The 14,347-nt window shown below is 31.0% G+C and overlaps 1 protein-coding gene across 1 annotated transcript; it reads right to left on the bottom strand.

Annotated features, from left to right (window-relative positions):
- Positions 1-2,012: 2,012 nt before the first annotated feature.
- LOC126737459 (uncharacterized) lies at positions 2,013-11,522 on the bottom strand. The gene is made up of 3 exons (XM_050442374.1): positions 11,443-11,522; positions 11,314-11,387; positions 2,013-2,468 (listed from the first exon to the last, which is right to left on the bottom strand). The coding sequence occupies exons 1-3, from the start codon at positions 11,458-11,460 to the stop codon at positions 2,114-2,116; spliced, it is 447 nt and encodes a 148-aa protein (XP_050298331.1). The 5' UTR covers positions 11,461-11,522; the 3' UTR covers positions 2,013-2,113.
- Positions 11,523-14,347: the final 2,825 nt, after the last annotated feature.

Raw genomic sequence — 14,347 nt, 5'->3', positions numbered from 1 at the left:
CCACCTGTGATATCTTTCAATGCTCTTTGAGGCACCTAGTTTCAGAGGTGATCACGAGGATTGTTACAGAGTGGGTAGGAAAGTCGCTGGAGGATGGGTGGCCTTTATCTCCTTCTGTTTTGTATGTACCTTTTATTAAAATATTGCTCACAATTTTATTTTACTTTGTATTACATTTTAGAATTTAATTTTAACTCTGGCTCTGTTAAATAATTTATTCTAGAGTTTAGTTTTATTTTTTTTGTTAGTTTTTAGTACTTTATGTGTGATATTTTACCATTGCTAATTTTGATTTTCCTGTAATTGGGCTCTGGCCTGTTAAAATAAATAAATAAATGATCTTCATAACTTGTCACTTTTTGAAGGTTCTAGTTACCTCTTTAATTTTTTTGTGTAAGTTAAAGTCATATCTGACCTGCAATATTTCTATTTTTGCGCATCTCTTTGCTGCTTGTTTTTCTTTTTGGCTTCTATAATCTTTTTCTCAATCTGTATCTGGAACTTCACCTACTCTTTTTCATTATTTTTATGTGTTCTATTCTGTTTCATTAGTCTTAAAATTTCACTGATCATCCAAGATTTATGGTTTTAAAAATTATATCTTTGTTAAATTTAGGACCTATATTGATGAATTCGGTACCTAATCTCTGCCTGCATGCCATTCATTCCTTTTATTTTTTTTTCCTTTGCATTTACGTATTTGCATGCTTTATGTTTTATTAGAAGTTGTCGTAGAGCCAGTTTCACTTCTATAGGCATATTATCTGATTCAATATCCGCCGCAAGAAAAGTTTTAACTCAGTTAAAGCAGTTTCTGAACCTCTTGCTATCTAACATATAGTGAATTTGCTTACGAACAATGTTACTAGGTGTGTCTGCTGGCAACTTCCAGGTATTATATACATACTGGAAATTTATAGAATACGTTTAACACTACTAATTAGTTGTGTATAAACTGTCTCAAGCCTGTCTCTTCTATTATTTCTTTGTCCTAATCCAAACGATCCAATGAAAGCTGTTTTAAAACCCACTCCCAATTTGGAATTAAGACAGCCATTACGCTATTTTTTTGTGCTTTGGTAATCGTTGTATTACGTCTTTTATACTTTGGAAGGGACTTTCGACTCTTCTTCTTTGCCTGCTGTGGAGACATTCATAATTACAGGATAAGCTTTTACTCGGAGTAACATTGCTCTGTCGGATATTGAGATAAAATCTAACATCGGTCAATATGCCTTACAACTATTACTTCGACTCCATATTCTAGATTTCCATCTGATATTCTCGAAGAAAATACTGTGATTTCTTCTTTGTCTATACTTTCTACTCTTGGCCATCTCTTCTTGCTTAATCCCATTATGTCGATATTCATTCTTTTCATTTGTTAGATGGCGTTGTCTAGTTTTCCTACTTTTGTCCTGGTTTTAACGTTCCAACTGCATATTTTAATACATTTTGGTTGTTGTCTTTCCTGCAGATCCGAATGGAAAATCTTACTCCAGAATCATAATATTTAGTTCTAAGCATTTCCACAGGTGATTTCTAATAGGACTATCCCGCAGGATCTTTAATATAGCCGTTTTCTTTGGACATCTACATCCTAATACCATTGACCAATGTTGTGGTTCATCCGCCTTTAAGAAAGAATTCTCATTTCAGAGAAACTATTGACAAGCGACAGCTGCTTAGAACATTAAAAGAAATATATTTTTCTAGTATGTTTATAAAGTATGACTATACTTTACCTTAAAATTATTGATAAAGGTTTGAATGCTTTTATTTACTACATTATGTAAGCTAAAAAAACAACCTCTCAATGTTCTAAGGACAGGTGGTTCGATTATCCTGGCGATCATTTGATCTTATTTAGTAAGCAATCAATATTTGGTGTGTTTAGCTTAACTAGACAAAAGTTGCTGAAACAGACTACCATATCAATATATATTTCTCTCAATTTTCAAAATAGTATTAGGGTACGAGAGCCAGTGATAAATATAATAACAAAAACACTATTGTATCATTAAAAATCGTTTTAATTCAACCTCAACTGCCTGATAGAACAAAATAATTACCTCAACTATTACAATAAATCTCACTAATCCTTACATATAGTCTACTTAGGCCTATAATAAATATATGGTTGCCTATACGGAAGCCTTCTCTTCTTGATCTTCCTCTTCTGGATCAATCTCCCGATCTTCTCATCATCATCATCCTCCTCCTCGTCATCTGACAATTTCGCGTCCCTCTTCTTCTTGTAAAAACTATCCTCACTTAGTCCAGTCCAATCAGAGTGATGCTCTTCCTCCTTCAAGATGATGGGATGATGGTATTCTTCTTTCGGTTTTTCTTTTTCGATGATGATTTTCTCTTTCTCGTGGAAATGGTGATGGTGTTCTGGCACTTTGATGATTTTCGTGTGATAAATTGTTTTGATTTTTTGTGGGACGTGAATACGATGGTGAACACTAGAAATAATTAATAAATGACATTAAAAATTGGGATATTTTAGTTTTTTTGAGAAATCATTTCATTTAAAAAACCTGCTTTAAAAAAATCTGGATAAGTCGCACCTCTGAATTAAATGGCTTGAAATCAACTATACAGGTTGCCTTTTTTTAAAAGTAGGTTATAGAGGGCACCACCAGCAACATTTTAATTTTTTTTAATCTTTCTTAGGCTTCAGATAATTTAATTTTTATTTAAAACATACAATGTAAAAATAGTTTTGCTTTAAAAATATCTACTTCAAACATCTCACTATGATTAACAATTGAATAAATGATAAAACGCAAAGGATAAATAAAAAATAAAAATTATGAATATTCGCCAGTAAATGATCGACGTGACCTCCAATTGTCTCAATATACTTTAAAATTCTTTTACTGAAAGATCTCCGAATCTTAAAAATAATTGCTCATTTGGAAATGACTCAGCAACTCAATGAGATAATATTTTTAACATTAACTGCTTGCTTGTATTTATTGTATCTTCGTAAACAATTAATTTCATGTAACCCTATATGCAGGTTAATTTTAGGATTGTGCCATATAAAGAAACATTATCTAAATTTTGTCTTAAAAGCAAAAATAAATGCTAAATTTATGACGAAAATTCAAAAAAATTACCTTATGTTTATCACCCTGTATCTTGATTGTCTTTGATTTTCGGACTAGGAAAATTTGACTAAAAAAAGGAATCTGCTGTTAAATTATTTACAATTATTTATGGGACACCCTGTATATACATATATAGAGTAACTCTTTAGTAAGAAATTTATGTATGTTTTATGTGAATATGTTGAATATTTTTGGAGATTTTTCACTTTCCTTTCAGGACGTATTCACTCTCGCCAAAGTTTATTATATAACAGAAAATCGACTGCATAACCCTTTAATAAAACAGAAATTTCTTATTTAACGGAAGGAACTGATGGGCGCCATATGGTAAGCGTATCTCAGTGTATTCCGAAATGTCCGTTTAATAATTATTGTAATAAAATGCTTTTTGATTTAACTGATAATGTTTATGTTATTTTCAATGATGAGTGGAAGATTTAATTAAAAAAAATGTTTTTTTTATACATTTGCAGACATAAAAAGACACCAGATTTAGAGAGTAATGGTAATAAACATGTGGTTTTAGTATTAAATTAGTTGGGAGAAAAGTAGCTGAAAAAGAAATGATCTTTAAGAAAGTTTTATTATTAAGAAAGATATTTTCTTAGGAGGTTGTCTTTTCTCCACAAATTGAACAGTGAATTTTTATTTTTATTTCTTATTTTTTTGAATATTTATGTATTCGATTGTTTATTATCAGCGAAACTAAAGTGTTGTATCCGATGTCGAATCTCATCATACCCTGTAAACAATATTGACATTTTATTTTATGGAAAATTTCTTCGTAAGAAAATATCTTCCTTATTAATCGTTCACTTCACTTTCAAAATTAACTTCTTCAATAATAAAAGGAAATGTTTATGGTTTTAGATTGAGAGTTTTATTCAGATTATACGTTTGGCTCAGTTCGAAAAAATAACTGAAAAAAGGAATCGACCATTTGCTAATTTAACAAATTTTAATCTAAATGAAAATGTGAAAAGTCACAGTTCTACAGAGTTCACTAGGTTTGAAAATGTTTCGATAGTTGAGCTAAGAAGAATTGTTCGTGAAATGAAAAATGTTGGTAGCGGTAAATGCGACATTTCAATAAGAGTTTTTAAATATTTTGTCAGTACAACGTTGGAAACCGGGTTCTAGATGTTATATGAATGCATCATTTTCTAAGAGTCTTTTTCCAGAGGACTGAAGGTCAACGTTAATGGTTCCTGTGCCAAAGGTTCCAGGAACTAAGTAGCACTTTTAGACCGATTAATACTGTACTGGTAAACGAGAAATTATTGCCAAGGAATAGCTGCAGAGACACTGTGATATTAAAATAATAAAATTGTTTCTATCAAATCTAGATGTTTAGTAAGACATTCTTGCGAGATTGTGATTAACATCGATAAGTTTTTTAGCGAAATTGATGACAATTATCTAGTTTTAGCTGGGTTATAGATTTAAGAAGCACATTTGAGACTGTTGATAGGACATTTTAATTGATTGGTTAAAGTAGTACTTTTCTGGCAGAATACAAAAAGTAAAATATGAGTCAGCTGTGTCTGAATCTATCTTAGTGAAGCATAAGGTACCACAGGAGGCTATGGGTTAGAAGCATTATTGTTGCTTCTGAAATAATATAGTTAAAATTGTAAAAAACTAAAAAATTACATTATTTGCTAACGATTGACTGTTTTTATGGCCGTGTAAAAATAATCTTAGTACTATTGCCACAAAATATAATATGGCAAAAAACAAAAATTAAATTTTGGAAATAAAGAAAATTTTAAAATTATTATAAACTGCGTTAAATTGCTGTATGAGAAACATATGAAATATCATGTAATTATTATTAGATCCTTAATTGAACTACTATGATCATTGTGATTATATATCATTAAGGTGAGTTTTATATCTAGAATAGGCTTGTTACAATAGCTTAGAAGCTCCCCATTAGCAATATTGTTCAACTTTATTGTTTAGTAAATCCAACCAAAGACTAGCGTAGAGATTTAGTACAAAACAGAACAATGTGCGTAATCCTAAAATGCAGAAGATATACGAGCCTTGTCTCAGTGAAGTTGGCCATACTACGAATCAACTACGTCGTTTTATGAAATTTTTTGTCATATTAGCGAGAGAAGACTTATTAAAAACTAAACTATGTATACTTCTGATAATATACAATATTTTTATTTAATATTAACCTAAAATACGACATATTTTGTAACAGAGACAAAATATCTAACAAGAATTCAAAAAAACTACCGATTAATAAAAATCGAACAAAATAGCGAAAATCACCACTGCCTTACATCGGCTTTTTTGATTAATTACTGCCTTAATACGTCTTGAGTGTCAATTAATGTTTGGCAGTCATCTGGTGTAAAACTGTTCCAAATTTCTTGGAGACGGGTTCGCAATTCTGCAACGGCTGGAACTTGCGGGATTCAATCTAGGCTTTTTTTTCATGATATGTCACACGGTTTCAACCGGCGATAGATCTGGACCACTCGACGTCCATTTTAAAGCTGGAATACTGTTTCCTAGTATCCGATATTTTACTTTTCTGGCCGAATGGCAAGCGAAATCTTGTTAGAAGATACATTCGATATTGCTTAAACGCATTTGTTCACTTTGAGGCACTAAGGTATTTTGAAGCACATTACTGTAGTTTTCAGCATTCATAATACCTTCCACAAAGTGTAAGTTCCCTACTCCACTTGCTGATATGAATCCCCAAATTGTAACAGAAGCCGGAAACTTAACTTTAAAAAAAAAAAATAGTTATTTTGAGACAATTCTTCTTTCTACCAAAACGCATTTCTTCTACCACTCACGCATACTTCAAATCTGGCTTCATCACTCTGAATTATGGAATTCAATTGGTTTGAAGACCATAGTTTGTGTTCTTTGGCCCAGGCGAGTCTGTTTTTGAATAATTAAAAAAAAAATGTTGCTCTCGAAAACTCCTTTTTGGTTGCCTGATTCTACAATATTTTCAACTCATTATAATTAGCACGCCGATTTCCCTTCCCGAGTTCCCGGTACTCCGTTTTAAGGCTCTTAAGTTGGTGTCGGAATAACGCGGTCAGCTTCCAATTCTTGGTTTTTGAGCAGTATATCCCGTTGTTTTGTACAATTAAATAATATTTCGAACTGTATCCCTCGATTTGTGAATACTGTCAGCGATTTGGGAAGCATTTTGACCTTTAAAATCAAGCAAGTGAATGATCACCTTTGGTATTTCATCAGAAACAGCTTTACTGCGAGCCATTTTTAATTATTATTAACAACAATCATTGGATTGTTAAAAATAATCAAAGATGGCTCGTGAACGTTGATTTGAAGCTCAAAATCTGCTTCTTAGCAACGTAAGATGCTATCCTTTGTTTTACAAAGCTCCCTAACGAACCTTTTGCAATACACAAATTAATCATTTTGCAAAGACGATAGTCGAAATAAAAACGCTTCAAAAATAGCTGTATTGGTTTTGTTCTCTGGCCATAAACATTTAAAGAAACCAAAAATATAATATTTGAAACAACATTTTAATTAGCTCTTAAATAAATTCAGATATATCATATTTTGGGGTGTGGGGCCAACTTCACTGAGACAGAGCTCGTACATTAATGTTATAATTAAAAAGAGTCCCATGTTGAGGGAAGCTTAGATATGCTGATTTTTGAGAAAAGAAATAATTTTGGGTTATGGTATTAAAATAATATTCGAATCGTTATTTCAGTTGCCAAAAAATAGCTGAAAAAGACTACTATATTGATGGCCTCAGTGGTAGTTGCCCTATGGGTTTTCTTTAACTTAACTAGTTTAGATTTATACGATAGTGTTGAGTTAATGGGGGTATGAGTGAGTTAATGCGAGAGTTAGAGGCTATTTTTTTATTATTTTAGGCAGTTAATTTATAAGTCCACCGTAATTTCAAAGATTTATTTTTTTCTGGCAGTAAATAATATTGAATTTGAGATAGTTAAGTAGTCTTAATATTTGAATGACCTCAATAGTTAGGTAGGTAAGTAATGGAGTTGATGAATTTTTATAAGGTTTTATAAGATTCTCACGAACTTCTGATGTAGTATTGGGAATGCTGTTTTGTCTCTATAGAGGCTGAGGATAATTGCTATCCTGCAATTATTGTCATTCAGTCAATTGTCTGTCAATTATTGTTGTTATCCTTAGGTATGCAAAATTTAAAGCAAATGTTCAAAATCAGAAGTAGAACTTTGGCAAAGCCAATTTTTTCTTATTATATCAACTCATTTCAGAGGTTAACTGGGATTTCCTTGACGGAAAAAACAATGTTAATGATGCTGTGTTGGCCTTGGCCTTCTATAACAAACTTCGCGGCATTTTTAGTCCCATTATATGAGCCATGCAAAAATAAATATAATTATCGGGGGTGGTATACATTAGAAATCATTAAGGACTTAAAGCTAAGGCCAGTTCGGATTTTGACAATACAAAAACTTAAGATGCTTCATAAGAACCAAGAGTTTAACTGAGGATTGTATTGGGTCCGATCCAAGAAAAAGAAATAAAGCACTCTATAAAGCACCCAGGTTATCTTTCAGTTCAGAACATCAATATGTCAACACTGACAGAGTTGGAAGTTTTGAAATCTCTGAAAAAATTAAAGAATAAAGAAAGTCCTAAATTTGACCATTTTTTCTGCTCAGAGACTGTGGTTCGGCACTGGCAGGCTCTCTGTATAAGATATTCAGTTTATCGATTCGGACTAGTATCTTTCCTGAGAAGTGGAAGTTGTCAAGAATCTGTCACGTTTTCCAATCAGGAGGCAAAACTTTGATTAAGAACTACCGGACAATCTCAATACTGTCCAATTTCTCAAATACTATACAGATACAATTTTTTTTTAACGACTATCGTTTCTATATTATTTATTATTATTGTAAAGCGGAGTTCAGTGATCAGTTCAGTCGTATCAGCAGAAGTATACAAATTCAAAGATATAGCTTAAGCGAATTTAATAGTGTCAAGGTTGCTTTAATCTTCCGAAGACAGAAGGAGTATAGGAAACAGTATTGATTTCTTATATCATTGATATCAAGATTACCCCATCAAACAACCCGAGTCCTTCATTTTCGGTTTTCTATTTAAATATAACTGGTCTTGAGAGCTCGTTCAATGAATTTTATGTAATATTGGATGAGGAAATACGTACCTTCATTTATTTGGGAGAATACTGGTTGACTTCTTAAATGTTCATCTACTGAATTATAAACTCTTAAATAATATCAAGGTCAATATTGCAAAGAGATGGAAGAAAGTCCAGTAACTGCAGCCAGAAGAGTAGCTCGCGAAAACTCTATTCATCATAAATCTGTGCTAAAAATTTAAAAAAGTGCAAACAAACGACCTTATAAAATGCAACCCGTTCAAGAGTTATTGGAAGACGATCCAGATCGCAGAGTTCAGTACTGTGAATTAATGATGAACGCCATTGACGAAAATCGCATATCTTCGGAGTGGATCCTTTTTTCTTATGAGGCTACATTCACCCTAAATGGCCATGTTAATAAGCAGAACTGTCGCTACTGGTCTGACGAGAACCCACACTGGGTAAGGGAAACTAATACACAATATCCCCAGAAAACTAATGTTTGGGCTGGCATAATTGGCAGGCAAGTTATAGGGCCCATATTCTTCAATGATACTTTAACTGGGAAAAGATATCTAGAATTTCTTTGACATGAACTGGTTTAGTCTTACGTGCCTTATATCCGAGTCAGTTCGATCCAGATTTGTATGATGAAATAATCTGGATGCAACAAGATGGTGCTCCCCCACATTATGCCCGTAATGTACGCCAGTATTTAGATGACAATTTTCCAAACAGATGGATTGGTAGAAGGGGTGCAATCGAGTGGCCGGCACGTTCTTCCGATCTTACCCCACTTGATTTTTTTCTGTGGGGACATTTGAAAAGTCAAATTTATATGAGCAAACCAGGAAACCTAGACGAACTCGAAGAACGTATTAGGCAAGAAATCCGACAAATATCTGCAGAAGTGTTAGAAAATGTCAGAAACGAATTTTATTATCGTCTTGGGCTTTGCCAACAAGTAAATAAATGGTGCTCATTTTGAGCATCTTATACATTAAACGCAACTTTTAATAGTTTAATGGTTTTTTTTTTTCGTATTTCTCCTTTAGATAATCACAAAAGTAAATAGGGCAATTCAAGAAAAAGGGCTCTTTTCAATGAGAGTTTAAAAAAAGTGGCTTTCCATTTGAAAAAAAAAAGTTGGGGTTAATTTGGACCCCCCCTGTAGGTGAAAAAATACAAATTGAAATGTGAAAAAAAATAAACGAAAATTGATGGGTCTCAGGAATTTTGCGAGATAAATTTTGATTAGTTTTAACTGAATTTATTCCAGTTAAAGTCACCACACTGTATAAGGAACCGAATGTTAAAAAAAAGCGAATCCTTAATATAAAAACGTATATCTTTACGTCTTGACTTTTATCATTTCTTAAAAGATTATATCTATTTATATTAATTATTATATTACTTTCAGTTAACTAGATCTCCAAAATACCTAAAAATCATATTAACAGGTGATAGGATAGTAAACGTATGTTCAAAATGCGACATTAAATTTCCGCACATCGACATATTTCAAATTGGTTTACAAGAATAAATAGGTTTTATCCTTTGACAATAGGAAATAAAATATTTTGGTTTCTTTCATATGCAATTTCGAATTTACCACTCCGATAACATTCTGTGATTATAATATTGGTTGATTCCAAGTTAGCCGTCATATTTTTTAAGGTTGCCTTTATGTTCTATACACGGTGGTCCAGTTTAAACGTCATTAATTTTAATACGTGATAGAGAATTTAAAAAGAAATAGTCTTTCATTATAAAATTTTTCTCAAAAATATTTAATAACAAAGATACAGGGTGTTAAAGTTAAGAATAATTATTTGTTGATTTATCATAACTTTTAAACTACCAGCTCAATTTTAACTAAATTTTGCCAGAAAAAATTAAAAATAATTGCCAGTGGCATAGCATACGGAGGGACTTGGTTCTTTCTTGCCTCAAATCTGCAAGGTGATAAAATTTAATTTGCAAAGAAAAGTTGTTCTTGCAAAATTTCGATTTAAGGCCCCGTTTTTACAATATCCTTGTTTAATTGTACAGAAACGCCAGTTAAAATGCTACAAAAACTTTGAAAAAAAAAAGAAAATGAGGCTTGAATCTTAAATTAAACGTGTCAAATGAAATAATGACTTACGGTAAGTTCTGGTCATTATTTCTATTCAACTTTTTTACAAATCCAGGCCCGATTTTCTTTTTTCTTTATAAATTTTTGCAAACATTTTAGGAGGTATTTCTGAGAAATTAAATTACGATATTTTAAAAACAGTGCCTTAAATCATAATTCTACAAGAGTAACTTTTTTTCCAAATTAAATGGAGAATCTAACAGCTGACTTCTTATAAAAAAATATTTTAGCGCCTCGCAGATATGAGGCAAAAAAGGACCAAGTCCCTCCGTATGTTACTGGCAATTTTTTTTTAAAAATTGGCTTCATCAGTAATTGGCAATTCACTACAATAACATGCATACGAAATTTAATTAAAATTGAGCTTTTAGTTAAGTAAATAAAGGTATGATAAATAAACAAATAAATATTTTTAACTTTAGCACCCTGTATCTTTGTTATTAAACATTTCTAAGAAAAACTTTATAATGAAAGTCTATTTCTTTTTAAATTCTCTATCACGTATTAAAATTAATGACGTTTAAATCGGACCATTCTGTATATTAGCTTTAGGAATGCCATAAAAACTTAGACGATTAAGCTTTGAATTTTATTCAAAATCAAAATTCTACATTTAATATTTCGTGTTCCCCTGACAAGCATCCGAAAAATGTTCTTTAACAGATTAAATTTTTGTATTTAACTGCTTAATAAGCTCTTTCAAATTCTTGGTAACAACGTTTACTGTAATTTTTTAATAGGTGTTGTATTTTTAAAAATTGTATTAATAAGACAAAAAAACTCAAGTCATGACACATTATATGACACGTGCAGGTACCGCTGGAGAATAATTTAATTTCTGTTTTAATTATTAATAAATTTGATTCGGTTCTAATACAATTAAAATTAGTAAAAAATAAATTTATAACCTGAGAAACAAGTTGTACAATAAAACTTACTGATAAGTGCCTCCAGGCTGTGGATTGCCATAGACCTCGACCAAAAGGTTCAAAGAAACAAACAACAGTGGAACCTAAAATTATTAAATAAATAAAATATAATTAAAAGAATAAACAACAACTACTGACTCGTATAATCCATGACATGTTTAAAATCAAAAAAAAAAAACTCCGCACAAGATAAAGAAAACCGACCGGAACGGTTTCTTTGCCTTTTATCAACTTATTTGCCGACGTCTCTTACTTTCCTCTATATATGAATTCGGAAGTAAAGTGGGGCTAACTGAGAACAAAACTTATTTCCTGGGTTGTTTCATATAGCAAAAATCACATTTTGTAACGTTAGGTGGAACACAATAATTATAATTTAATGTAGGTAATTAGGTAATACGTTATTATACCGCAACGGTAACGAAATGGTTTCATGTGGTTCTATATAGTGTGTTTTTGTTTTAACTTTCCGGGATATGAAACATATTTTGAGAATCTCAAAATCATATACATGGCAGTTAAAGATAAAGAAAATCTTCCCAAGTGGTATTTCATAAGGAATTTAATATGTACTGAGTAGTTTTACAAGTGTAACACTGTATGGAGGTTTTTGTGAACCAAGTAGTTGGGTTTATTTTGATTTTTAAGGAAATTGTGGAGATTTAATTAGTTTTTTTATATCAGTTAAAGCTACTTTGAGATTCTTCCAGGCAGTTGAAGCTAGTTTAATTTAATTTCAATTATTTACAAATAAGCCTGTTCATCTGAGGTTACTTTCAATCAAAGTTGCAGTTAATTAAAGTTGGTTCTACATTTTTTTTAGGCTAGTCAGGCTTTCAGGTAAAGTCATCTTTTCCTCATATCAGACAGTTGAAGTTCAACTATTGCAAAAAATTATTTTAACTATCTGGGAGAAGCAAGAACTGAGTTAACTGCTTAAAAGAGAATTAAAAAATACTGCAATTTAACAATATTATTTCCTAGACTGCATAGAATTATTAAAGAAAAAAATAAAAAGATTTTTTTAATTATCTGAAAACGTTTTAAAAATATTTTAAGATAAAAAAATTAACAAAATATAACTTGGAAACTGTCTGGAATTGTTTGTAATTAATTTCAATTACTACAAAGGAACTTCAACTTATTTGAAGTAAAATATAATCCAGAAATCTGTGGCATTTAATTTGTAAATTGATAATTATTTCAAAACTCTGACTAAGATAAAGAATGATCCCAAAATCCTGAAAGACGTATTTAATTAAATCGCTGCAAGGTATAGGAATGACGTTAAATACCTAAAAAACTAACACAGAAATCAGGAAAATTATTTTAATCCCAGGAATACATAAAGAATAACCCTGAAATCGTGATAGAGAATTTAAAAAAAAATAGTCTTTCATTATAAAATTTTTCTCAAAAATATTTAATAACAAAGATACAGGGTGTTAAAGTTGAGAATAATTATTTGTTGATTTATCATAACTTTTAAACTACCAGCTCAATTTTTATTAAATTTTGCCAGAAAAAATTAAAAATAGTTGCCAGTGGCATAGCATATGGAGGGACTTGGTTCTTTCTTGCCTCAAATCTGCAAGGTGATAAAATTTAATTTGCAAAAAAAAGTTGTTCTTGCAAAATTTCGATTTAAGGCCCCGTTTGTACAATACCCTTGTTTAATTGTACAGAAACGCCAGTTAAAATGTTACAAAAACTTTGAAAAAAAAAGATAATGAGGCTTGAATCTTAAATTAAACGTGTCAAATGAAATAATGACTTACGGTAAGTTCTGGTCATTATTTCTATTCAACTTTTTTACAAATCCAGACCCGATTTTCTTTTTTCTTTATAAATTTTTGCAACATTTTAGGAGGTATCTCTGAAAAATTAAATTATGATATTTTACAAACAGTGCCTTAAATCATAATTCTACAAGAGTAACTTTTTTCCAAATTAAATGGAGAATCTAACAGCTGATTTCTTATAAAAAATATTTTAGCTATAGAGTTAACTGCTTAAAAAAGAGAATTAAAAAATACTGCAATTTAACAATATTATTTCCTAGACTGCATAGAATTATTAAAGAAAAAAATAAAAAGATTTTTTTAATTATCTGAAAACGTTTTAAAAATATTTTAAGATAAAAAAATTAAAAAAATATAACTTGGAAACTGTCTGGAATTGTTTGTAATTAATTTCAATTACTACAAAGGAACTTCAACTTATTTGAAGTAAAATATAATCCAGAAATCTGTGGTAACTTGTAAATTGATAATAATTTCAAAACTCTGACTAAGATAAAGAATGATCCCAAAATCCTGAAAGACATATTTAAATAAATCGCTGCAAGGTATAGGAATGACGTTAAATACCTAAAAAACTAACACAGAAATCAGGAAAATTATTTTAATCCCAGGAATACATAAGGAATAACCGTGAAATCCTAAAAGAGAAATTTACGTTGTTGCTTTATTTTGCTAATTCATGTGAAATTACGAACTCGTATTACTAAATGTTCATCTAATATTATTGAATATGAACGTTCGAATATAGCTAGCGATATGATAAACTGCACTGTAAGAAATTCAGATTGTCTGACCATGAAGTAATTTTCTGAAAAATTTTAGAATCTAAAAATCAAATTAAATCCATAATATATTAAGAAGAAATATTTAGTTATAGTAACTTTAGCCTTTTCTATGATCTAAGTGCCTAGATTGATTGGAATAATCCACGTTATTTATTACGCTTTAATGACACACTGATGCACCAATTTAATATACCTTTTCCAATTGATAGACTAAAGCCCCGTCCAGACCAAATTTTCAACGCTAGCCAACGGCAGCGTAGCTTGGGACACGTTGGTCGACCAACGCTTCCCAATGGCAAACTTGGCGTTGGCTTGCGTTCGGTAGTCGAGCGGTAACATCAAAGCGATGCCTGTTTGTGTCGAATTTGGTGTTGGCGAGATTTGAATTATTTTCAAATTTCAGTCGTTCGAAAACATTTATTCTGTGCGTGCGTATTCTGTGCATATTTTTGATAT

This window comes from Anthonomus grandis, chromosome 1 (genome assembly GCF_022605725.1).
Source record: "Anthonomus grandis grandis chromosome 1, icAntGran1.3, whole genome shotgun sequence".
NCBI lineage: Eukaryota > Metazoa > Arthropoda > Insecta > Coleoptera > Curculionidae > Anthonomus > Anthonomus grandis.
Note: the sequence above shows the minus strand (reverse complement) of the source record. Positions and strands in the feature narration are given on the sequence as shown.

Coding starts and splice junctions, on each gene's coding strand:
- LOC126737459 (XM_050442374.1), bottom strand. Junction 2,469..11,313: donor CAGCCTGGAGGCACTTATCA/GTAAGTTTTATT, acceptor AATTATTTCTAG/TGTTCACCATCGTATTCACG.